This window comes from Notolabrus celidotus, chromosome 10 (assembly GCF_009762535.1).
Source record: "Notolabrus celidotus isolate fNotCel1 chromosome 10, fNotCel1.pri, whole genome shotgun sequence".
Lineage (NCBI taxonomy): Eukaryota > Metazoa > Chordata > Actinopteri > Labriformes > Labridae > Notolabrus > Notolabrus celidotus.
In genome coordinates this window covers 14,474,610-14,501,930 of record NC_048281.1, presented here as the reverse complement: position 1 = coordinate 14,501,930, position 27,321 = coordinate 14,474,610, and the positions used below count along the sequence as shown (strand labels likewise).

General features: G+C 39.4%; 2 protein-coding genes across 7 annotated transcripts in view; both read right to left on the bottom strand.

Annotated features, from left to right (window-relative positions):
* Positions 1-773: 773 nt before the first annotated feature.
* LOC117820634 (ras-related protein Rap-2a) lies at positions 774-19,354 on the bottom strand. Its single transcript, XM_034694478.1, has 2 exons — positions 18,104-19,354; positions 774-2,443 (listed from the first exon to the last, which is right to left on the bottom strand). Exons 1-2 carry the CDS (start codon positions 18,415-18,417, stop codon positions 2,206-2,208), a joined length of 552 nt encoding a protein of 183 aa, XP_034550369.1. The 5' UTR covers positions 18,418-19,354; the 3' UTR covers positions 774-2,205.
* A 1,636-nt stretch (positions 19,355-20,990) lies between these two features.
* Positions 20,991-27,321, bottom strand: part of LOC117819969 (muscleblind-like protein 2a) — a 26,574-nt gene continuing 20,243 nt past the window's right edge. For 2 of the 6 annotated variants that reach the window (XM_034693544.1, XM_034693545.1), the window contains exons 8-10: positions 25,933-25,968; positions 25,171-25,265; positions 20,991-23,978 (exon numbers count right to left, since the gene is read on the bottom strand). In XM_034693544.1, coding sequence (XP_034549435.1) covers positions 23,964-23,978; positions 25,171-25,265; positions 25,933-25,968 — 146 coding nt within the window. In that variant the 3' untranslated portion in view covers positions 20,991-23,963. Of the gene's footprint in view, positions 23,979-24,839; positions 24,915-25,170; positions 25,266-25,932; positions 25,969-27,321 lie in introns of those variants that run through there. The other 4 variants (XM_034693546.1, XM_034693540.1, XM_034693543.1 and 1 more) reach the window with 4 other exon arrangements.

Genomic DNA, 27,321 nt, shown 5'->3' with positions numbered 1-27,321 from the left:
CGCTGATTTGCTTCAAAACAGCGTTCAGGAACAGATGGGTGATGTCACAGATACTACGTCCATTATTTATACAGTCTATGGTCTACAGACAAAAGAGGAGCACATGCTTCACATTTTGACAATGTAGCGAACTCTGTGATGTGGGAGGCATAGTTTTAATGGCGCAAATAAGCTAAATGAAATTAAACATAAGCCATAAAACAGAGTTACAATTGTAGCAAACAGCTATACCTCCTCTTTTTGATACTAATGACCAACATTTTTCAGATTATTTTATCTAAATGTAGATTAAACTGTAGAAATGTAGATAAATTGTAGAACACAACAATTTCTGAACTGATTGCAGGACTTGTGATTCCTGCTTTTTTTCTGAGGTTGAAATATATTATTTAGTGTGCAGTAGCTGGCTAACTTCTCCCTCAAGCTCTTCTGGGTCTTTTTCTTTCTTTCATAGGCTGAAGAACAGCCTAAACACTCCCAACATCAAATGTATTTGTTGAGTGAACTAATGCAAGATGGGAACCATTGATTTCGATGATATTAAGTCAGACTAAAGAAGGGGAATTAGAGACTGAAGAATCCAGATGGAAGAACTGCTGTGAGTTATACCCTTTCTGAAAAATAAATGTGAATAAAGATATTACAAAACAGTACACGCAGGCCAATAACTGATAGAAAGAAGCAAATTGGTGGTAAAGAAAAGAAAAATCTCAGGGAACAAAACTTTCTTTGAGCATCATTCACTTCATTTCACTCAAGCTTGGTAGCCTCAGTCGAGTGTTGAACGCACTTTTATTGTTTAGGTGTCAAATGTAACAGTGTCACCATTCAGAGAGGGAATAAAGAGTAAATGGTCACATAAAAAAATATAAAATCAACAATGAAAATGGTCACACGGGTAAAGTCTGGCTCCCGTGAAAACATAGATGTACAGTTGAGACAGTGTCCAGATGTCCAGACGTGTATGTGTTTGGTTTGCACGTTTCCACAGCCTATATTAAACTCAAACAATGAGAGTCCTTTTTTTGTTTACTAGCCATGCATACAGTTGACAATTCCACATGTGTTGAGTCAGTGTCTTCATAGGAGCTGGCACTTTCAATACAAAATATTTACACTACCAATAATTATCTTATTATCATTGCCTTTGTCTTTACTATTTGTTTCTATGGATTTGAATAGTCTGAGCACATGGAGGATGGGATCAGGATGTTTAGACGCTTGAGCGCCCCATGTCATATTGATACCGGAGGAAGAAAAGAAAATGGCTAACAAATGTTGGCAACTTCACTTTAAATGTCACCTGTTCCTGAAAAAAGTCGCTGTAGACAAATTCAAACACTGAAAAGATGAACTCTGTTGTTTTATGATGACACAGCAGGCTATATTTTTACTCGGCAATCTGCTGACGAGAATATCCCAGAGAGAAAAAAAACTAAACATCACACGATATGTGAAAGACTGCTATGTTTACTATTGTTTCTCAAAATGAGAAAATAGGACAGAGATGACTGCACCAGTGTTTAAAGAAAGACACTGACTTATCAACCATTGTCTCTCCATTCCTTTTAAACAATTCAAATATAAGAAAATGGAGGTGCTGTCAGGTCACCTCTTTGGTTCAGCCCTGTGATGAGTACAAAAAGCTCCTTCTAATCACTGCACAAATCAAATACTCAATAGTATTCAGAACAACTGGATCCCAGAAATATATTATCAGATAATGTACAGTAACTACTGAAGTCATGGTAACATAACAACGTATCTTGTTCTGATTTAACCTGTAATACAACAGAAAACGGACAAACTTTTTTCCCTGTTGATAGCAGATTGTAGAGCAACCTTCAGATCCTGATGTGTGATTCTTTGCTGATGATTCACACCTATACCAGAAAGGATAAAACAAACCCAGACACAACAAAAGAGAGTAACATAAGGCTAGAGCACGTTCAGTTTTTGTCACTTGTCAAATTCTCTTGCGGCAAATTCCTGGCATTCCTCATTCAAAATGTAATCATGAGTTTCGTGTTATTAATGATCATGTCTCTGCTGATTTTATGCTCCATAGAGTTAAAATCCATCATGTTCAACCATAAATTTACCTCCTGTTTAACTGGCATGTGCATGTGTGTCTAAGTGTGTTTCTCTATCTGCTCCCTCTTGGTAGACGTGTTTCCCTGGCCTGTTCATAGACGCCCCTCAGGGCTATTGTATATTGCAAGAGGAGCAGCAGGGGTCGTCTTTGTCTGGCTGGGCGGCGTAGTCCATCTGCCGAACGATCTCAGCGAACAGTTCGTCTACCATGGTTTTGCTCTTGGCCGAAGTCTCCATAAACGGGCAACCCCACTCCTCTGCGAGGGCCTGGCCTTCGCTGGACGATACCTCCCTCTCGCTCTCCAGGTCCACCTTGTTCCCCACCAGGATAACTGGAACCTTCTCATACCTGAGGACAGACAAAGACCCAAACCAGGTGGTCAGACAGATGTACACTTGAGAATAGAAAATGATGCAAAGGAATTTTACAGAGCAAGCATCACCCCAATTCAAACACTTTTGTCTTTGTACATTTGACCTCCACTTAAAGCTTTGGTGAGGAATATTTGGGTTGTGCTTATTTTGGCACCACCTGTGGACAAAGTAGCTCCCTGATATCTCTGCTCATCTTGACCTGCTGTAATGACTATTTTCTGACAAAAAAACTCATCCTTCTTTCTTTAAACATTCAAACACATCACTTATCAAGAATCTTAGACCTGTAAAATGTAAAAAAAAAAAAGTCTGTTAAACATGCTTTTAATCCCCATTACTACAATTACCACATCCACATAATCAATTTTCTTGTTGATGGCCATGTGTAGTATTTCAATGTATTTCATAATAAGTACAAGAAAAACATTTTCTGGTAGAGATAATCAATGTGTTTTCCTTGAATTACATTCAGCTATCAGGGTGGTGTTTTACATTTAAAGCATGTTTCAATGTGAACCAATTGGCTGAAGATGTGCCCGATCGCTGCATCTGTGTGCCACATCTCCAGGCTGTCTCTTCTTTTGGGGGAATAATACACAACAAGTTTCTCCACTAGCCGCACGGACATGTACAAAGTGCTGGAGAACCTTTTATGGGACATTGCCGCCATCTTTGGGTACAAAGCCGACATACTTGTAGAAGGTCAATGCAGAGAGCTGTCCTAGACTGGCAAAGCTGGCACACCAGTATCTCTACATACCAGCAGCAGCAGCAGCACCTCCTGAGCAGGTGTTTTCTGCCGCCAGACTGATTGTGACCCAGTTGAGCTCCCGGCTGACACCAGACTGTGTGGTCCTGCTTTTTTTTCCCCTCCCACTGAGCCTGAAATATTTTCTGTTGATCTCTTCTTGCAGCAAATCCACATTTAGTAATTTGAGCCTCACTCTGAATTACTATATGTCTGTGGAGATTATTTTTATGAGCCTGGTGCGCATGTTGATACGAGTGTGTTAACAGACTTTTTTAACTAGGGTGGCCAAACTGGGGCGCTGACTTTTGCAGGGGTGGCATTGAGTATGTTTGCACACATGATGAATAGCATTTTACCCAACCTTTCCTACTGAAACTACTACAAATCAAGTATCCAACAGATATAATATTCCTGTGAGGCAACATTTCAATCTTCTTGGCTTCAATCTTTAAGGACTAAACAAAAGATGCTTGTTCAAAGACGCAATTTAAAGTTCTAAAATATGTAACACTGAAATGCAAAGAAAGCTTCTAGCAGCCTGTCGCAACATGGCACAAATAGTTTAGCTCATTTAAGTACCATGTCTGACAAAGCAAATACCAATTGTTGGAGCTATTTGTTTATTTTTTGTATTTAGTTGTTTATTCAGTTTAGAATTAATAAGTAGTATTCGTTGTTAGATTTATCTAAACTTTTCTTTTTATATCTCATTCAAGTCAGATTTTGGGGTTATATTTTTTGCTCGTCATTTGTTTGGTATATTTAGATTTTTGTATATTTAGTATTTCTTTTGTTAGTTTTTGTTTGTTTGGTAATTAGGAACTGTGGGCACCTGAGGTTATTTAGGTAGGTAGGTGGCAGAAGGCCAGCATGCACCTGGGTGAGCCTTTGATTTTTTAACAGGGCAAGAGAGGCACTTTTGTTTACTTGCTTTCCATCAATATAAACCATTGGACACTGCTGAACTCTTGCATGGATATTGAACTTCTTTTGCCTGCGTACATCACATCCTCACGGTGCATCAGTGACCCTTTGATTAAGTTTAGTTAAAGTTTGAGTTTGATAGTTTAATCATTCTTTGAGTTTTTTTAGGACAAATGGCCACTACACCAATCATTGTTTAGGAGTTTGGGGTGGCCAATCTGATTTTAAGGGGGCCATGGCCATCCCAGACCACCATCTGGAAACGCCCCTGTGTTTAAACGATTTGTATGCCTATGTATGCTCTTTACTGTGAGTAACGTGGACTATGTCACTGTGGAAAATAAAACTATACGATTAAGGGGGGCAATGCATTTGATATTGTTTTTGTTATTCTTGACAGATTAAGGAAAATACTTTGAATTTGCATCCCTATTAGCACCAAAATGGAATATGACCTTCTAAAAAGTTTGGTCAGTTAATATTTCTTTCATTGATTACAATCCACCACAATCCTATGGCCATGGCCATTTTCCTCTGACACCATGTTTAAAGTGGGAAATGTTGTTATAATGTTAAACTGCTGTATTTAAGGTTGCAAGTAGAGATGCATCAACAAAAATGAGCATTAAACCACTATCTAGCTAATATTGTCATTTAAAGTTATATTTTTGGCAGGAAATGTGGAGAGTAGAGAGTGGGGGAAAACATGCAGAAGATGGTCGACCGGCCAGGAATTGAACTGGGGACCCCTGCGACGAGGACTGTAGCCTCTGTATGTGAGGTGCTTAGACCGCTAGGCCACCAGCGTCCCTAATATTGTCTTTTAATAGTGTTAGGATTCCCAAGTAAAGGCACAACATCCAATCTTAGGGTGATTTAGTTAGCTTAATTTAGCTTGCTTGCTAGCAGCACTATCAGTCATGAAATACATCTTTTCAAATTAAGGCCTGATGTCCCTCTGGATTTCGTATTTGTATTGTCTTTTCAGTTGCTGAATAATAAAGAAGTGGTGAATTATGAGGACTTGTTAAGTTCTGTGTGGTTACATGATTTGCAAATCTTAAACACAGCAGTGCAAAATTATAAAAGCATTTCAGCCTCCCACCCTGAGCATGATGTCAGGGGAAAATGACAGCCATGTGAATTAGTGAATTGAAAACCTAACCTCATTAATTCATATTCATATTCTTGACTTGCCTGTCCCTGTTTATTGGAGGCAAGCAGCTATGAAATGTCAGTTAAGTCACTTTATATGACACTGACATTTCATAGCTGTTTTCACTGCAAGACTACTTTCTGTGCTGTAAACGCTACCTTTTTTCAGCTAAAGGCAACTACTGTACCTCTCTGAAATGCTGTGAAATGAATGCCAGAAAACCTGTTAGACTTAAAAACTGACAATCATTTTGAACCTCACAGCTACATTGGAGGACTCCAGATGTTCTCAGTGACACTTTTTTTTTACTGCACTTTTAAAAGCACCCACAACCCGTAGGCTTATTGTGGGCAGAAGGCTAAAATTGAAAGAAAGACGTTTCTGTTGGTCTGTGACTGTGGGAGGAAACTTTCCATAAAAAGAATGAGGGCAGCACCTTCTTCTTGCAGGGTGCTAACCGGTGATAATATGAGCATCAAGTCTGCAGCCTGAACAGGAAACGGGTAGTAAAGCTTTGACCCCTAAAGGGTGGGAGGTGGCCATAATCCTCTGAGCTGTGAACTCCCCCCCCGTCATGTTGTTGGAGCACAAGATGTCACTCTGGAACTGGACTACTTAGGGGACAGCCAGAGGAGATGCTTAAAAAGGCTGCAGCAGTATTACCATGACAGAGAATAGCTGTGACGCAGTTTCAAGGATGTCATCGCTACATCAGTTTCACGGTTCGGCAACAGACGAAGATCAGAAACACCGGGAGGATGTCAGATCATGAGTATTCATATCCTTTGGTGAACAACAGGTAGTGATATCCTTCATCCCTATCTTTATCTGTTGGACCCGCTGCTTGAACACAGTTTAAATGTCTCTGTTCACGACATCAAGCAGCATGGCCACATCTAACAAAAGTCATGCCCCTGAACGTCCATCAGCATCATTAGGGTTTTCAGTGCTGCCCAGTGCTGTAAAATATACATGACTCTGAATCATTAATAGAACCAGATGATCATCATCTTTGACTGCTATGGTAACAAGTATACAAGGATATTACTGATGCTGGAGAGATTTGGGGACTGCAGGAACAGCAGCTGTGATAGTTTTTCAAAGTCAGAGGCCAGTGGATGCAGGTTTCAGAGTTAAATAAGCTTAAACTTTCTAAGAATACAGAGCAGACTTTGATCTAGTTCTGAATACATTATCCTGGAAGAACTTTAATCTCAGCTATCCTATTCTATTCCCAAGATCGGCTCATCGGCCAAGAAAAGTAAGTCAATAAAAACAGAAAGGCCATTATTTTCCTGAGGACCACATTTAATTGGTGGCAGGCCTGAACCTTAAATTTCCCTTCCCAGAGGGAAGCCAGAGGGGGTTCAGTGTTTAGTTTTGGGGTAATTGTCCAATTTGGGTGTCTCTATTCTGCCCCAGGCTGTGGTTGTAGCTGTAGATCTCCTGCTGAAAATATCTCAAGGTGGCCTAAAGAGAACAAGCTATACTATACTTTATGTTTTCAACTACCACAGTTTCATACCAGCCCAGATATTTCTTCCTCCAGAAAACCACAACACAGAGTTTAAAATGTGTACTACTGGAGCTCTGTTTACAAATAAAGCTCTCTAAATAAAGGATATTGCAAATACAAGTTATCATTGTAACAATTATAACAACTACAATTAAAGATTACTTAATATACAAGAAATATCTTGTGTTGTCTCAGCCATTTATCCAGAAGTTGGTGGTTATTTAAAAGGTCCCGTGTAATGAAAAACATTTACAAATAGTTTTTGATCTAACAACAGCTGACATGCCATCGGTATCTCTGGCCTTTCTACTAATATTTAAAGGTTCAAGGTTCAAGGTTACTTTATTCATACCCTTAGGTAGATTTTGTTTGCAGTGAGTCAGCCTCCTTTAACATCAAAACAACAAACAGCACAAGACAATACATGACAAACAAAAGTGTCAAAGTGCTTAGTGCTTAAGAGGTAACCCTGAATAAAAACAATAAAAACAGGAATATAGCAATCAATTAGACAAAATTAATAAAAACAAGATATGCATAAAATCAACCGTTGGTCAATAAAAACAAGATAGAAAGAAGATAAAAGAAAGAAAGTGCCACCAGTAAAAAGCAAGATAAAAAGGTCCATAAATACTACGTAAATAACTGATAGCTGCTGGAACAAAGCTGCTTTTATATCTCTTGGTTGAGCATGCCGGGACCTTATACCTCCGTCCAGGTGGAAGGAGCTGAAATTCAGGGTTTAAAGGGTGGGAGTCACTGCTTAAAATTGAACCAGCCATCCTCTGTAACTGTCGGGTATACAGGGCTTCTGGATATAGCTGTGACTCCCCAATCAGCCTGCTGGACCATTTCACAATTTGATTTAGTATATTTTTGTTTTTCAAGAGCTTATTCCAAGAAACATTTGGCTTGGCACTGGTGCAGGTTCTCCTGGAGCGCTCGCCATGATTGTTTTGGCGTTTTTCTGCCTCTGCATCTGTCTGCACCGGTCTGCATCCTCCTCCCTCAGGCAGCCAACCAACCCAGCAGCCTAATAGAGACTGAATTTGTGATGTTGTGTTTGTAACTGAATTCAAAACCTTGCTTAAAAGCCAACTAGGTTGTGTTGTAAACAGCAAAAAATAACATTATATGGGAACGTTACTTTTGAGAAGCTAAAACCAGCTCATTTTTACAGACAGTGGCTAGAAAAGTAAAGTTACTTGATAGCCTCCATCAAATTCTTAACTGAAAACTCAAGATTGACTGGATGATGTTTTGGGTTATTTAAAACATTAATCACATAAATATTAAATTTTGATGGTGTACCAACCACAGAATGCCTCAGTAGAAACAATTCTCCAATCCATTGACACTGTTTGAAACTGCTCTCACAATAGCTGCCTGCATGTCAAACATCAGAAAACTGTAAGAAAAAAGTATCTATGGTTCTTATTCTTGATGTAGCAAACAGGAAGAGAAATCCAAGCATAGCCCATCAAGTAACCTCAAATCAGACACCCAAGTGTGCCCTGTTTTATATCCGTAATGGAGTGCTAAACAGCAAGCTATGCTGCTTATTTGGGGACTCATTGTAACACAAGTACAGTACAAAGACATCTGGTATCAGAGGACCAGGTCTATATATAGTCTTAATCACTGTGCGAATTACGGGAGGTCTGAGAACCTTTAATTGACACAAGAGACCCCCTGAAAGCCTCAACTTCAACATTTTGGGGGGTCTCTTATGAAATATTTATAACATCATTTTTTTCACTTGCTATTGTCACTACAAATTCTATTTGAAAGCACATCACGTTTGTTTTAACTGTGCTTCATGTGGAAATATATATTTCACCATACGACGTTTGGCTGGGTTCATATGTTCATGTATGCGTGTGTGTGAGTGCACGCCCGCATGAGAGGGAAGCACGAGTGTCTTATTTGGTTGAAGAGCAGAGTTGTTTGTCCTTGCGCTGTGTGCAGCTTTAGCCTGGGTGATGTGTTTTTAAAGTGCGGATATGCATTACTTATGGTCTTGTATAGAGATAGACCGATATGTTTTTTTCAGGGCCGATACAGATTATTAGTAGTCAAGGAGACCGATAACCGATATTTGGAGCCGATATTTATTTCCAGTAAAAGGGGAAATATTGGCGTCAACATTTTGAATAATACAAACTCCAACACTTAACTTTGTTTAAATGCCTTTAAGCATATATTTATTAAACAGCTTTTCAAATTTGCAACATGTTAAAGTTTTTTTTTATCTTAGACAATAGAAATCTTTGTTTCAAAATTCTAACACAAAGTGCAGGGAGCTCCCAGGCTCAGCAACATGTCTTATAAAATTAAATGAAAACTTAAACAAATAAATAAATAGCTCTCTAAAGTTTTCTACAGTAAATAAAGTTTTCCAAAATGTCAATATAACTGAAATGTTAATCTTTCACTTATCTTGTTTTATGGGGTTATTTCAGTGTTTTTGAAGTGTGGTTGTATGAGTTTTAAATCACTAGTAATTGTAGGGACCACAACGGATGCTGCTCAGCTCGTCTCCTGTGATGAGAAACTGCAGGAGAAATGGAACACAAGCTAGGCTAGGGTTTATGCAGACGGTGTCATTTCTGCCACGTGATTTAGTGACTTTTGAGCCAAAATAACCCATTTTAAAATTGATATCTTATCAGCTGTCAGATTTTAAAAAAAGGCCGAGGCCGATATCCGTCAAAATGCCGAATATTGGCGCCGACATTGACCCAGCCGATAATCGATCCAGCCGATAATTGACCCAGCCGATAATCGGTTTATCCCTAGTCTTGTATAGCCTACTGCATGCTGTGTAAGTCTTAATGATAAGACTTCAGCCTGATACTGGATACTGGTGTTTCCCCTACCATTATATCGGAGGCGCACCCGGCCCCCCCTTGGAAGTCAAATTAATTGTATTTTCTGTATAGCGCCAGATCAAAGCAGAAATAATTTAATGTTACATCTCTCATAGATCTGGTCTAAACCTTGTTCTTTTATTTAGCAGACTAAATATCCTTGTGTTATTTATCTTATTTACATGACAGGATAGCATTTCTGTCTATACATGGTTGCTCGTGGGCGCTCTCTGTATCGCGCATGGCAGAGTTCCGCTCCGATGCGGACACAGACACAGACACAGACACAGACACACAGACACACAGACACAAACACTGTATGAGAGTCGGGGAAAGTAATGTCGCAACCATCACAACCACCACAACCCCCCCCCCCCCCCCCCCGCGCAGCGTCCTATGGACCCCCCGATTGCAGCAGGGTAATTCGCACTCTGGTCTTAATGACAGAGGAGAAAACCGGCAGTCCCAGGAGGTGTGAGACAGAAGCTGCCTTAGATACCAAGGCTCCCTAGGCCTCAGCATGAAGGGTGTCAGCCAAACTGTGTCTGAACCCACAGTGGAAGATTCAAGCAGTTCACATGGTTCAGTCACGAGTCTCAAAAGAAAACTGAATAAATGGGTCTGCTTTTGTTTGTGCACAAACAACACGTCATACTGGAGTCTTCAGGTTCTGATTTTGACAGCGCCCCCACTGGACCACTCTGACTGAAAACACCCATCCGAGCTCGGCCAGACACACCTTATCTATAATGCATGATGCATCAACCCACACAGGCCTTGTTGACGGACAATGGCCCAAGAGCATCCACATTTGACTCTGAAAAGGGCCGTCAGGATGAGGGAGGAAACAGGCGGCGTGCTGGGCCTCCTCCCAGCGGCCTTTTTGATGGGGGTCTTTGGTTTAGTCAGAGGAGAGGAATCAGCTGAGTCAGAGAGCAGCAATAAGCTCCTCTCTTCTGGCACAGTATCAGGGCAAAGGAAGATTTAATCAGGAATAGATATCTGGAGAGCCTTTGGTAAACATGCCATGACAAATACATGAAGACTTTAGCTACAAAAGAATCAAAGATAAAAACACAATATCAGGAAAACCACTGTGAGTCCCTTTTGGATTCTCTCAAGGTTTTGAAAAGCAATTATCTGCTTTCAGAATCTGATGCTTTTCACAGATGATGGAGACACAGACCACAATGTCTCAAAATGGAAAAGATAAAGGAGTATTGAACTTCACAGACTGCACAGGCTAGTCACTGGATCTGAAATGTTACAGCCATAATATGGCACACCAGTAGCTCCTTGGGGTTTTTATGATGTTCGAGACAAATTTCCTCACTTACTTTACAAAGAACAAGAAATAACATCTGAGGACTTGAATCAGGGCAATGCTGTTTCAGGAAAAAAGTAGTAAAAAGAAAGGAATACTTCAGAGACACATTCACAAGTTTATAACCCCAACATAACTTACTCAAAGAAACTATTACAGCATCAGCCCAAGGCTGACCAAACTAAAGTCAGAAAGATCTATATCACACTTATTGTGAAGGGTTTCAAGGGTTTGTTGTTAAAACTGATTGGTTTAACCCAAAATGAATGTTGTGGTATATTTTAATACACTATCAATGTGTGATTTTGTAAATAAAGAAACTGTACAGCCCTTATGCCTTGTTGTTGTTGTTGTTGTTGTTGTTGTTGTTGTTGTTGTTGTTGTTGTTGTTGTTGTTGTTGTTGTTGTTGTTGTTGTTGTTGTTGTTGTTGTTGTTGTTGTTGTTGTTTTGTCTCTAAATTAGACCTTTGGGATGCTGCCATGGTAATCACAGACCATAGTGCAGTTGGGTCAACAGCATTCTGAGTCTAACTAGCAAATACTGTTTGAGTGAAGTGCAAAGTTAAACTCTGTCAGTGTTTTTGTGTTACAGAACTGGACTATATGAGATAATCATTTAGCTTGGAGCATGGGTCGCACGTGCTACCTTGCTGAAGCTTTGTGAGCTAGTTAGCTAACGCTTTATAAGAATTTATCTACATGCTTTAAACAAAATTACACTTAAATATAGAATACTTATAGATAAATGCTTAAAAAAGAATGAAGAATTTCACTAGCATTATTATTAATTTCAATTAAAGCTAGGGTTGGTAGTCACAAAACTAGCATGAATTTGAATGCAGCATTTCCTCAGGACTCTATCTAAATCTGACTACCAACCCCAGCTTTAATAATAAAGCTTGACAACAACAAGTAGGTATGATGCACTCCATGCTGATTAAGAGGGTCATTCTACTAGTAAGCTCACGCTAGTGGGTAGTAAGCTAACGCTCTACAGGAATCCATCTGCATGTTTTGAGAAAATTATTCTTTGATATCGACTGCCTGATAACATGTTTACTGCCTAGTACAAAAGACCAGTGTAGTCTGGATAGCTCATTTCTCAATTGGCACACACTGTAAGGGGGTGAATTTTTTTTCTAACACGGCAATTTCGAAGATATTGAGATTACGAGTCTTCCAATGAGAGGCACAGCTGACTTGATTGACAGGCAGGAACACTGCAGCTGTTGGCTAGGGTGCTCAAAGCCCGTTCTTTACGTCACACTGGCTTGACAGCAGCATTATGGCTGCCGTCGACGATTGGCCTCAAAACAACGCCTCAGAAACAGATGGGTGACGTCACGGATCCTACGTCCATATTTCATACAGTCTATGGTGCGAATACAGACATGAGTAAAAAGCATTAATTTACCCAACCTATACACGCAGATAATTCAGTATCTGGTTTGACTTCTAACATCTAAATATACTTCTTATTTTAAAAAACAACATTCTAATCTTCTTAGTTTCATTCTTTAAGGACTTAGAAAAGAAAAAAAATCAAGCACTAGCAAAGAAAGTATGCCACATTGACATGCAAAGAAAGCTACGAGCAGCCTAATGCATGAAGCCTTTAAGATTTTAACACAAGTCCCACCACTAACAAATTGGCAATCACAGTTAAGGATTTTGGGGTTGTATCTGGGATGGCCAATCAGCTTAGGGGCCACCCCTGCTGGTTATAAATCAAACTATAAGAAAACATTTCCCTTATTTATTACCATTGATCTTGAGAGGGGCAGCGGCATCATTCTGTACCAAATTTCATAGCAACAGGTCTGATAGCTGTCAAGATATCTCTCCTAGAACATGAACGTGAAGCTCATGGTGGCAGAGGAAAAGTCAGGTGCTTAGCTAAGTCATAGTCCTACCACTGGGAACCATGCTTCCACCCACGTTCTGTACAACTTACTCTGTACAGAGGTAGCTTTCAGCTGTCAAGAGGTGGTGCAAGGTGGAGTACACCTAAGATAGGTCACCACCAGTCAATCACAGGGCTGACATATGCTGACAGACAAGTGTTCACACTCACTCCCATATCTACGGGCAATTCAGAGACATTACCTGACCTAACAAGTGTGTCTTTGGAGTGTGGGTGGAAACCAGTGGACCTAAAGGAACCCACACAGGAAGACCTCTGTCAGCTGAAAGATTTGAACCAGGAACATTGTGGCTTCTTGCACCATGTCACATGCTGTAGCTGTCCAAATGTATTGGGTAATAGCTTAGTTAAAGGGCTTCAACCCTACCTTGAAAACAATTTTGCAAGGACAGTCAATTGTCCAGTAATCGCTGAACTTAAGCTCAGTTATTTTGCCCAGATTTCAAAACAGAGGAGACTTGAAAGCGGATCTTTCTGGGAGAACTAGGAGACCACTTCTCCTTCATGTGTTGATCTGGATCCTTTCAACCAGTTTGCATGAAAATAAGTTTCAGAAAGTGTGTAGCACTGGTACACACTTTAGAGGAGTAAGTGCAGCATGGGTTAGAAATATTTAGTCTGCAGACACTCTGGGTGGTGGTACTCCGTTTCACCTCTTCGTCACTTCTCTATGAATATGTCACTACTATTTAAACTCTCTGTTAAGTCACCATTCATAATTCATGCCCAGCGTTTAACTGAGAAGAAGTAGAGGAAGAAGAAGTGAAGAGTGATGGAGTCCTCCATGCTGAACACACTCAGACCAAGGTGTAATCATGTGCACACAACAGCCTCCGTTCTTAGACCTGTCTGTGGCATTAACAGCAGGCACTGATGGATGCTGACAGGGTTCAGAGGGAGAGCAGCGCAAAGCAGCACCCATGACCTGAGCCAAGGCTGATACGGCTGTGACGGGTCACTGGTGTTTTGACAGCAAGGAGGGACAAGGTGTAATGTACAGGAACGGTCTGACTGCTGAGGTTAATGTTACAAAATTACACTTTGAAAATAATATATTACACTAAAAGTATGACAACATTTTTCAAAAAGAAAGGAAACAAAATCACAATTTAAAAGACCTTGAAGTGGAATCTTCAAATGTCATCCTCTCATTTGAAAGGTTGACACAGGTTGAAAAATGGATTTCACCATCTGTTAGATGGAGGACTGAAATGATAAATAAAAGATCAAAATAGTAAAAGATGAATTTACCTTCAGTCTCATAATTGATCACAGGACTAATCAGCTCGAGAGAAGTCCTCCCTTTTTCTAATGTTTGATTTTCTTTAATCAGACTGAGATGTAGCAACAGTCTGCCCTTCTGATGTTTTTGTGTTTGATATCTGTGTTCCTTTGAAGTCTCAGACCGTCTCGTCGTGTCTTGTTGCTTTCCCCGCTTTCCTACATGTCCCACAATGCAGTTCAACAGCCCTTAAAGAACATGCCTGTACTTGTTGCATTTTAGCAGCGGGTTATATGAAAGCTAAAGCATAAGGCAACAGGTCCTTTTTGAGACAGGAGCACACAAGGGATACAACTGTTAACTAAGAAATATGGTATTAACATTACATTGCATTAAGAGCTATTGTATGGAACATAAATGATAATTTGTCCCCTTTTATGTTACATACTTACTCTTTATGGTGTAACTGTTGAACATTGGAAGCTTCAAAAGCTAGCCTCTTTACACATTTACTGAAGGGGGTAAAACAGAGCAGCAACCTCCGGTCAAAAAATACGAGTCGAATGTGGAAGTGCTAAAAACTGCAGTTCATTGAGGATCCGCTTGAGGCTGGAGTACCGGAAACCACATACACACCAATTACAAAAAGACGATCTTTACAGCAGAAGTAAACATGTTTACAGCCTGGTACAAAAAACAAGTGTAGTCTGGATAGCTCATTTCTCGATCGGCAGCACACACTGTACGGGGGGGGTGAATTATTTTCTAACGCGGCAATTTCAAATATTAAGATTACGAGTCTTCCAATGAGAGGCACAGCTGACTTGATTGACAGAACATTGTAGCTGTTGGTTAGGAGGCTCAAAGCCCGCCTCTTTACGTCACAATCACTCGACAGAAGTCGCCTAATAAAGGCAAAAAGTCCAAAAATATAACTTAAGAAATAATAAAAAAACATATATAAAAACCAACAAAGCAGTACTGTGAGCCTGAGACTATGTTGACCTCTCTGTCTCACAATATACAAAGACTTTCTTTAACTTCAGAGTGTAAGTACACCATATTTTGTTGACAAATCTGTTCATATCTTCACCTACCTTCGGCAACAATGGAAACCATGACTTACTTTTACGGTTATTGGCTGTCAAATGTGTTAAAAAATGAATTAATTCCTTGGGTTTTGTATGATAGTAAAGGCGCTTGTTTTTCCTACAGTTTGTGCCCAGCTTCCAGGTATTTATGTTCTCATACCCCTTTAAACCACATCAGCTGTAACAGGAAATGTTTGCCTTTGTTTGTATGGTTATAGAAGTATGTACTGAGTTAACCATATAAAGTGTATTTACAACCTTTCAGGAACATGAGACTGTATCGGCTGTAAACTGAAGCTTTATATTATAGAAAAACCTCTGGGACAGGTGTGAAATGACTGCATACAAACTGCTTTAACAAGCAAGAAGAGAAAACCTTAGAACATCATATTTCAATGAAATGTTTCTGTTGCAACACTATAAAGCAGCTAAGTTCAGCTGCGTTGATGTAATTAAGGAAAATGCAGAGTTCTTTAAACTGTTAGTCAGAGAACTGCCTTGGGTCTTTATCTGTTTTCCATATTTTCTACATGAATAAAAAGAAACTCTTTGGCTCTTTTTATGCAGAAAACAACTGTTCAAAGAGAACTTCAGGAAGGATTTGTCTCACCATAAATTAAACACACACATAACCAGAGTTTTTTCACTCTGCTGTTTTGAAACCTAGTCCACGTGATACACAGGACTCAGAAGTTAACCATTATGTAGAGTGATGTTTTTGCTAAACAAAATAAAGTCTAATCTGACAGAGAACAAAAACAAATCCAAGTGTGGAATCACAGAACAGCACAGGAGGAGCACGATGTCGCCTACTGTATATATTAACATGTGAACACACACATGTATTAACACAGAGACACACTCAAACTGTAGACAGAGCAGCCTCTTCCTATTCTCAGCTCATATGGGGGAAACATGTTGACCTCATTCTTTCATCCGGAGCCACAGATTTATAGGATTGTTTATGAGGTGCACTTGAGGAAGGAAAAATCCAATTAAGGGACAAAAACTAAAACAACAGACAAAATCAAGACCTCTTGGTTGATTTAATGTAGTTTTTAAGTCATAGAATATGACACAAACAGGCATGATATGACTGTGTATCATCCAGGTCATGATCTGTATCAATGAATGGTGTGAGCTTCAAGCTGCACTGCTTTACATGCTTCTTCATTAGGAGAGCCTTGTCTCTCTGGAGCCTATTGGACACATCCACTGACATCTACAATGACTGATGGACCCACAGAGTATAGTGCCTGTGCACTGTAACACAGAAACCCAGCTATCACATCCAGGCAACTGTCATCAATGATTTAACCTGGAGCATCTACTACGACACAGTCTGGGTTTTAAAACATTGTGCTGTCATGTCAGCAGGTGAATGTACAGCACTGCGAGTCCTCAGTGCACGGAGCTAAGAAACACCAATCATACGACAGGCTGAGCACACAGCCTCAGCTAACCCCTTCCCTGTATCAATCAGCAGCTCACTCTGGTGACCTCATATCTGGATCATCTGTGTAACAGCGCTCAGACATTAGACAACTCCACGCTTCCAATTGTGCCGTGCCTACTAAAGAGCTTTTGCAGTTTGTTAATTAAAAACATGGCAGCAGAATCTGGACTAACCCTATAGTTGTGTTTTTAGCTTTGCTTTTCCTTGAAGCTCTCTGCAGCATAGAGGCTCTATTTGCACTAAATGATGGGTATATCCCCGGATGGCTGTTTCACAGGGCTTGCAGTATCTGGCACAGTGGACACTCAGTGCAACAAAGCAGCAGCAGCAGCTTGGCAGATAAGAGACAGTGTAGACAGCATGTTATGATTGGAGATTGACTGATCGATTGACACTGTTGCCCTGTTGGTTACGCCTGCGTGAAATGAGACAAGAACTCTGCAGAAACAATAAGGAGAGGTCTTCCTTGTACCAAAACAACATCACACTAGGCAGTTTAATTAATGGTGTTCAGAAGCCCTGAGGCGGAGTGATACAAATTTGAATGTCCCAGTGTTCTTGTACTCTATATCAGCACTCTTGTTCATTCAAATTACCTGGTCAGCACTAACTGTTGTATAATTAAGGAATATCACATGACTGGGAGTGCTGTTGTACTGAATATTGGCACCTTTGTGATTTGGCTGTGGGCATAATGCAACATAGCCCTGCTGATAATCAGCATAACAGCACAACCAACAGTGTGATAATGCTTTTATACAACAGTATTAAAGTAGCATGTTTAACAGTACTATTTAACAACAGATGACTATTTGTTGACAGAACTTAATCATTAATTCACTGACACAACTTTTTCCATAACTTGATGGGAACAGTTGATGTTGTGCACTCCTGCAACTTAGTGTGTGTCTACATTGAACACAGAGCACCTGCTTTGTACTGTGAATATTTATCTGTATGTTTCAAGTTATCATGCAAACAGTCAAATATGAATCTAGTGACAACACCGGAGGCTGATCTGTACAAACAGTTGAAAGTCTTCATGCCATTGTACTTTAAATAAGCATCAATGGGATTTATCTTGTCCCATCATATGATAAGCGTTGAAAAAGCTGCTGTGTTATTGCTCTCAGAGATGCTGGGACTGCATTGCAAGGGCAGTTGCCTACCTACAGGGATCGTGGGTGAGAACTGGTACACCAAAATAGAACAGGCATGTTGTGATGTAGTGTGCCCTGAAGATGCATCTCCATTCAAGCACAGTTCTCAGACCAGGCCTGAGCCCATCCTGAAACTACAGGGCCTGTTAGGCCAGCTCTATATGTGTGTGTAGAATCATCTCCAACATCCACACTTTACCATTCTGAATCATTTTCTTTCCTACACAGCTTTTCACTAACCTTTTCACTCTAATGATCTGATCCCTCATCGGCTTGATGTCCTGGAAGCTTTGCTGGTTCACCAGGCTGTAGACTAGAATGAATCCTTGTCCGTTTTTGATGTAAAGGTCCCGCATGGAGGCGAACTGTTCGGTACCAGCGGTGTCTAGGATCTCCAGCACCGAGGGCGAGGAGTCCACCTCGATCTCCTTGCGGTAAAAATCCTCTATAGTGGGGTCGTACTTCTCAATGAACGTCCCGGTGACGAACTGCACAGTGAGGGCGGATTTCCCGACCCCACCGCTGCCCAGGACCACCACTTTATACTCGCGCATCGTGGATTAAATCAAGTCGTAAGGGTTTCAGTCTCCGCGCGTCATTGAAATGAACTCAAATCGTTCCCGCACGAATCACATTCACCATTCGTGTCCCATTTTGAACGGGTTGTCAATAATAACACGGTCCTGCTCACCGCTGCTCAGCTATGGCAGAGCACAAAGACTCGCTGCCCCAAGATGGATTTCATTGTAGAAATTCCCCCATGCAGGCCAGACCCTGACAGCTATACGGACATCCGAGGGCTGCAAATGTCCGAAATGTGCTCCGGGAGGAAGAGAATATGGCCCGACGATGTGGTCCGTTTCATCTGCTTGGCTCACCCCTCTCTGTGCATCATGAAAAAACAAACTTGCTCCATCGAGGAGGACACTGGGAAATCGCTGGGTTAGCCCCTAGAATGAACTGCACGCGCAATTTCTCCAGCACGGGGCCGTTTCAGGAGAACAGCTCAAACTCAAACTAATGCCACACTTCATGAAAGAACTCGGGTCCCTTTGTTTATTTTTTACCATGTCTCGCATGCCTCCGTCTCTCCCTCGTACTCCGGTGAAATCCCAGCCGCCATACTCTCGGGTGGAGACCCGCGGCCGCTGCGTAACCAGCTGGTCCCCACTCGGCTCCCGTACCTAAAGAGAAGGCTAAAAAAACAGAAAGCGTCCGGATCATAGGTCCGGATCCTCCTTCCTCATCTGACGGATGTGAGCGTGGACCAACAGCAGCCTCCGCTCTCTCGTGCCTTGAATGGGAGCCTCGCGGAGGGGAGGGAGCCTCGCGCAGGGGAGGGAGCCAGTCAGATTCAGCGGTTTACATTTCCGTTCATGTGTTAAAATTCCCATCATTCGGTTGCCCCAGTGACATGCAAAGAGAGCTCGTCCAATCAGAAGGCCGGCTCGAGGATGTGTATCCAAGAGGAGGAAAAGTGCAACGGATGCTGTTGCTATGGTAACGCAGCATTTTGTTGCTGGCGTCCAAATTTAAGAATGCAGTCTGAAAGCTGCTGATCCGAATGAAGTATCCTTTATTCATTTATTATTCCTTTATTCGGATCCCCATTAGCTGCCACAACTCTTCCTGGGGTCCACATAAAACAAACATAACATACAAAATATACATGAAATACAAAACTTAAAATGTAACACATGAAACACAGGAACAGAAAAATGCAACACAGATGAAACACAAGGACAGAAAATGCAACAAACTGATAATACAAAAACTGAATATACTACAAATGTAAGATACAACAACTGAAAATGCTACAAAAATAAGATAGAAAAACTGAAAACTGAAAATGCTACAAACATATTATAGAAAAACTGAAAACTGACAATATTACAAACATGTGATAGAAAAACTGAAAATGCTACAAACATAAGATAGAAAAACTGAAAATGCTACAAACATGAAACACAAGAACAGAAAAATGCAACAAACTGATAATACAAAAACTGAATATACTACAAATATAAGATACAACAACTGAAAATGCTACTAACAGGAAATACAGAAGCTAGAAATGCTACAAACATAAAATAAAAATACAGGATATTCACTCAAATTCATTCTAATTCATGAATGTTAGGGCTATTATTAAGGTGTTTCTTTAAAAGTCTTGTAAAACTGGCTTTACTGGGGCTCACATTATAGTAACTGGTAAATTACTCCACAGTGTGATGGCTCATCTGCTCACCAGATCAGTTCTGGGTCTTTAAGCGTCGATCTCCACATCGGGGGCAACAACAACAAGACATCAGACATGTCTGCCATGTTACCTATTTGACACAGTACTTTGTTTTATTTCTTAGTATTTATTTTGATTATAATAATTTTATTTAAAAAAATATTTCAGAAAACATCTTGTATAGATGAATGAATTTTCCATTCATCAGAATAGAAATAATTTTTTATGAAAACATCCCTTTTTTTGCCATTTTATTTAGGGACAATGCACAGTAAATAAATCATCTATAAGCTAATATTAATACAACAAACAGGTTCATAAAAAAGGCAAGTTAAGGTCAAGAATAATAACAGCTGGCAAAGACATCAACAAAAACTACAAATTTGGGCTCAAATCTGAATATTTTTAATCTTTAAGTCATATTTTTGGGCTTTTTGCCTTTATTTGATTGGACAGCTGAGGAGAGACGGGGGGTGTGGGCAGTGGGGGGCGGGGGAGGACATGCAGGGGATGGTCACAGCCGGGAATCGAACCAGCGACCCCTGACACGAGGACTGTAGCCTCTGTATGTGGGGCGCTTAGACCACTAGGCCACCAGCGCCCCCAAATTAGAATCTTAAAGACTTTCAAAATCAATCAACAGGGCTAAGCATGGCTTTAACCTGATGTTTGTTTTTTAATATTAGGTTTACATGATTTTTTCATTTAATACACAAAACTATATATATTAAATTATTTTTTTTATTTTTAATTGAAGGTTTTTCTGCCTTTATTGATAAGACAGCTGCACAGAGACAGGAGGCAGGTAGTGAGGAGTAGGGATGGCACGCAGCGAAGGGCTCAGAAAAACAAACAACAAAGTCAGACAGCGACAAAACCACAACAGAGTTCAGTGAAATGTATTTTGTTTATTAGACAATATGGAATTCAGAATCACTTAACAAATACAAACTCAGGAATAGATCAAAGATAAGGCAAAGTTCACAAAAAGCATGTCTTCTCAGTCATCTGACTGTGGAGAAAGTGCTTCGGTGAAATGTTTCCATCAGTCAGTCAGACCAAACATTCTTACTGTCCACATCTTTATGACTGTGTGATCAAACCTCAAACCAACCTCCATGTGCAGGTGTTACCACGACATTCAAGCTTTTTGCCAAAAGGTGAAACAAACATTCGGTTATATGCCTTTTATCTGCAGGTGAAATAAATAAGGGGAAAGTCTTTCATATATATTCATATGTACAGTAATAACAACCCTAAATTTGGACATTATCATAATCTGTACTGAAGTTAAGGTTTAAACTGCCACTGGGTTGTATTTTGGCTGCAAGATGTCAATATGCAGAAAAAAAAAGTTACATTTTAAAATATATTTGTTATGCACTGAATCACTTACAGTGTTTCACCATGGCATAATAAAATCTGACAACAAAATCTAGTGTGTAATTGTGAAATAGAGAAAACAATCTTATCACCTACAAAAATACAGTAATTGACCACTGCAACTTCAGATTGCATCAGCAACACATCAAAACAATTAAATGGCAAACTATTATTACACTATCTGGAAAGTTACACTTAATGTGGCCTGTACAATGCACTTTTTGTACATAAAATGCAATTTTTCTCTATGGCCTTGCTCATACAAAGGTAGGTTGTCCCTTACAGGTGACAAGGCAGTGACAGGGATGAACTGTTTTTAGCATCTCTTTGCTCAAACATTTGATCCCTGGACACAAGACGGCTTTTTGTAGGCTAAAACAACTGATGGAGGCCCTTTGAGGAACCTCGAGCAGAGCTAAAGTCAGTTCAATAAATTACATTCATCATAAAATAGAAGAGAATACATTTTAAAAGTGTTAAACTACTATAAGTATACTCCTTATAATCCATTCAGTAATGTGTAAAACGTATAATGAACACACACAAGTGAACAAATGAAAATCTCTTGGTGGATTGTCTCAGTTAATCACACACAAGTGAACGCATGTTTTCATAAAAAGAACTCAGTAACTTGAAAAGACACAAGAATCATTTCATGGAACAGTTGAACTCAAATGTGAAACTAAAAGCAATGTTCACCTTTACGTATAGTATGTGTGAAAACTCTTTTCTATATAAGTTTTGTTTTCACTAACACAACACCCACTCTGCCTGCTGTCAGTAAAAGTATTTGCATAATGTTGTATCATCCATACATAACTATCCTAGCTGCTTAGACTCTACTTTACTACATTATGTTTTCAACTGTGCATCAAACTAGTAAAGAAATATTGTTCTACACTACATCTCTAAAGAAAGATGGTTATTAAGTTGTATACATCCATAAAAATTTGAATATCAGTGAAAATTAATTGTTTAACTAAATCCTAACAGGTGTACACAGTTGCACTCACAGCAGTGCAGAACTTTACTTTCTAAATGTGACTTCAATTTATTTTGCACACAAAGCCTTTTACATATGCAGTTATCCTCATCCTCACAATTCTTTAGGCACTAGTAACATTCAAAAATACAGTACTGACATCTGACTGTAACATTAAGACTAACAGTTCACACACTACACAACCCTTACAGGGTTAGAGGAACTAGAGTTTGAAAACTTGGTCATTAAATCTTTAAGTTGAACGAGGAGCCGGTTTCACAAAGATAGTTTAGTGTGGTCTTCATTTTGTTCTGAGGTCTTGAAATTTAAAGAACTGTAGATTTTTTTCCCAGTAAATGCTTTTTTTTAAGAGTCAACAGGCAAATGTTTTAATAGGCAGACTCTGACAGTTATTGTCATTACAACTTTAACAGCTTTGTGAAACCTGACTACATGTTTGAACAAAGTCAAACTCTATCTCTGTGAAAACTGCCCCAGAGGTGAAGACTTCTTCTTTTCATTGTGACTCTTAATCCAGATATATATCTTTATTTTAACATTATAAAGAGGGGAACACTTTTTGTGTTATTATTGTTGCATCGCTGCCTTAAAGAAGAAGAAGAAGTCTCTGCAGCAAAGTATTCTTTTTTTGTAGTAAATGCAATGCAAAGGCACACCAGGAGGTGGAGCACTGATCCTGTTGTCTGGGGATGAGAAACCTACTGGTACATGAGCATCCCTCTGAACATTTGAAAGGAGCTTTCATTAGTTATTCATGTGTTTTAGAAAGTTAAAGTAAGTGTTTTTTACTGGTTTGTTCAAAATAATGAAATGTGGCACTAGACAGAACAACACAAACAATCATTAGTGTGAAGGATAAATGTTCCCCAGGTTAACTTAACACACTCCAGAAGGAAAAATATTTTGCTGCTTAGTTTTGTAATGACACTGTTTATCACTTTTGGATATTGGACCCCTTTACACCTGGGATTAACATGTCCGCAATCTGAAAAGTTCAGATTAGATTTGCAAATGCTCATCTTTGTCTTAATGAACATTTACACAACTCAAATTTGTCAGTCATATTTTTGTTAGTTTAATGATGTAATTTGTTAATATATAAGCACTTCAGTTTTTAATTGGTTCGTGTGTTTCTTTGTTAAATTCGATCAGAACAGTTTGTTTTTTATACGAGGCACACGTTGCATTTCAGCTCATTGAGGCTTAGATGGGATTAGGAAATAGAAACGAGGATGCATGTTAATGCAGGTGCAAAGTCGATTACATACAATTATCTCCTAGGACACTTATCTAACACGGTAAAATCCTAGTGTTTTAGCTATGTTACTGATTATGAGGATCAAAATATTGTCTACAGGGATGTTATCAGCATGCAGCTTGTTGTAGCTTGTGTGTGGTGTTAACAGAGTATTTACAGAGCAGCTGTTTGGGGTCTTTAACAGCAGCGACACGGCACTGACTTCTGCTCCTGGTGGTTACTTGAGAATGATCTGTTGTGGAGGAAAAGACAGTCACTTAGTGAGGGCACATAATGGACAATTTTTAGGTCCCATGTCCTTGTAATGTTAAAAGAATGATCATATTAATACAGATAGAGCTGATCAGGGAAATTCAAACACTTTTAATGCTGGTGATAATTAATTTCCCCTACATTACTGATCTGAATCAAGTGTTTGTAACTGCACTGCTACATCAGATTGAAATTAAATGCACACTTTTGAATACACAAATTAACTGTAATGGTTCAGTCTGATATTTAAGGTAAAATCTAAGTTTGGCACAGAACATGCTTTAATGAATGTGGACCCAGCAGTCATCAGGCTGACTTTAAACACTACACTGTATCAAAGAAACAAACATACATGTGATTGATGTGTGGGCTAAGAATGGGAGAAAATGAACCAACGGGATGAATATTTCTGTGAGGGTGAAATATTTTACATTCACTTCAACCATCACAACCATTACAAGTCATTACCATTACAGACTAAATCTTGAATTTAATGGTTAGTAACAGAGTTAAAAAATTAGGTTAAAATGTTTTTATTGGGATTTTTTGGGGCTCTGACGCTTTGGATAATTGAATATGCTCCGGGTCAAATTGACCCAGGAACATTCTTGCTGTCCCAGAGAAACGAACATAACAGGAGGGTTAAAGATCTATAAACAGTAGGATTCTCAAAGTGACGGTCAGATGTGACACATAATTGCACACATGCAAACACAGCATGACATCAACACTCCTGAAATATATCTGTTATAAATTCAAATATATGGAAATTAAACCTGATGAGGACAGCGTATTTTTAGAGATGGTGAACTGATTTAATGCAACTTTTAAATGTAATAAGTATGACTAGCTGTTATTAGTCCATCCTCCCTCTGGAGAAGATTTCTTCACTGCATCTTGAATCATGAACCAGACACTGACATGGAACAAAGCAAAACACATGCAGTAAAGAATAAATGCAACACCACTATCAGCAGATGAAAGGCTTCTAAATGAGTCTGTCGTAAAGGAAAAGGTTAAGATGCAGACTATGTCTAATGAAGGTTTTACAGGTGGATGAAGCTTAACAAAAGGCGATGCAAGCAGGGCAATGCTACACTCCCCTGATTGAAAGATGAAGCACTTATCAGAGCTCAAGGATTTATGACAGAAAGCTTTAAAAAGGAGCAAACCTGATTGGCTGGTGCTGTTGCTGCGTAGGGGACACTTGTGGCGGGAGTAGTTGCTGCAGAGACAGTAGCAGGCGTAGCACTGTACATCATGGGGACTTTTCAGGAAGGGAACCATGAAAGCAATGAAAAGGGAGGTGGAGCATTATGGTAACCATAGCAATGTTTCTCTCTCTCGCTTTCTCTCTCGCTCACTCTCTCGCTCTCTTATGCCAAGCAAATACAAAATGACATTAGCAGCAAGCCATCATTGGGTTAGACCAGCAGATGGCATGTGATCACACAGCAAAGCGAGACAGCGGGGGGAGAACATAAAAGGAGGGCTGATAAGAGATAACATTAGGAAATCTGTCCATTATTTGACATCCCAAAAGAGACGACGCGTACACCAGACTTTAGCGAAGTGTGTTCTTAGTTACTGAAGGAGTTTTAGTCATGTAACACATTCTAGAATATAGAACCAATGACGTGAATCAAAGGGATGCTGATCAAATTTCCTAATATACAGCAACTCTATGCTTATATGCTTATAAATATTTGTAATCTGAGGTGCTGTCTGAAGAAGGATAAATGATCATTTATTTATAAGACTCAATATATTGACGGACTTTGCGATACAAAAAACACACACACATGACAAACAAATTCATATTCACAGAAAAATACAGTTACATGATGCTGCTTTTATCATTTTTAATGTTGGTTTTCAGTGAAGTTCTGCACTGATCGTGAGATGTTATAATGAGAATTGGAGAAAGGACCTACCAACGGTGTTAGCAGGACCCATGCAGAAGACAGAACCTGTGTGATGGAAACAGAGTCGGTAAATTACATGACATTTCAAAACAGTTCACATCAGCACAAGCCCATATGACACATCTTCACTGCATTCAGTTTACACAAAGCACGTCATGTTTGGAGAGGAATCAGATATGTGAATGGAATAAAGCAAATTAGAGAGAGTTGAGCATGCTATTTTCTTTGCATTTCAGTTCTTGCCAAAGCCAAGAACATTCTGGATCATAAATCACTTCTTATTCTCTACTGCTCACTGATCTTACCATATCCCAGTTACTGTGCTGAGGTTAGGGGAAGCACCTATAAAAGCTCACTGCAACCACTGTCAGTACTACAGAAAAGAGCCGTCAGAATAGTTCACAATGTTGATTTCCGTGAACACACAAATTCATTGTTCCTCAAATCAAAAATATTGAAATTTGACCTTGTAGATCTTAAAACTGCACAAATTGTGTACAAGGCAAGGAAAAATCTCCTTCCAGGAAATATTCAAAGATTGTTCTTTAAAAGAGAGGGGGGTTATAACTTAAGAGGGAAGTTAAGATTCAAGATGGTGAGTGTTCGGACCACAAGGAATAGTCTTTGTATTTCAGTCTGTGGTGTAAAACTGTGGAACAGTCTCAACATGGAGCTACAGCATTGTCAGAACATAATCCAGTTCAAGAAGAAGTAAATAAAGAGAAAGAAAGAAAGAAAGAAAGAAAGAAAGAAAGAAATTATTTTCATGAGGTACAAGGAGTAAGACAAGTGTTGAGAATCACGAGGGGTTTACTTTTGTTTGTCGGTGTAAAGATGAAGACAATATATGAAGACATGACTTGTAGGAATTCACTAGTATAATGACAGATAAAAGTGAATGAAGGGGTAGAATTAGATAAGTTTGAACTTCTTCCTACTCCTTTTCGCACATGTAAAGTAAATTGTTTCACTGCTTGCTAATATTGATTTTTTTTGTTTTGTATAACTATTTCTTCTTTTCTACTTGTTTGCTTTTTTTTGTATTTTTACTTTTACATGTTTGAAATAAAGACATCAAATCAAAAATCAAATCAATACACTTTTGTATTTAATAATATCCATGTTTAGTATAAGTAACACTTAATGTCCACCCCATGGCTCTATATTCTTGAATTACACTCTGACACCTTTACCTAGCATAGCAGGTTAAGCACAGATGGAATCAATAGTATTACTTAGATTACCCCGAGTGCCCCGTTAAGCTGCTTGTGCTACAGTAATCATGCACAGGCTTTGTTCACAGAGGACATTTTAGACAGTAGGAGATAAAAAAGGTATGAGTAGTTGAACTGATGATGGGTGGATTTGATTTAGCTGCTTCAGTTTCAGTGCATGCTC

Bases quoted from the DNA above. Each gene is read 5' to 3' on its own strand.
- LOC117820634 (XM_034694478.1), bottom strand. From the start codon at position 18,417: ATGCGCGAGTATAAAGTGGTGGTCCTGGGCAGCGGTGGGGTCGGGAAA. The intron at 2,444-18,103 runs GTTAGTGAAAAG...GTCTGTCCTCAG, and splicing joins CAGATCATTAGAGTGAAAAG to GTATGAGAAGGTTCCAGTTA.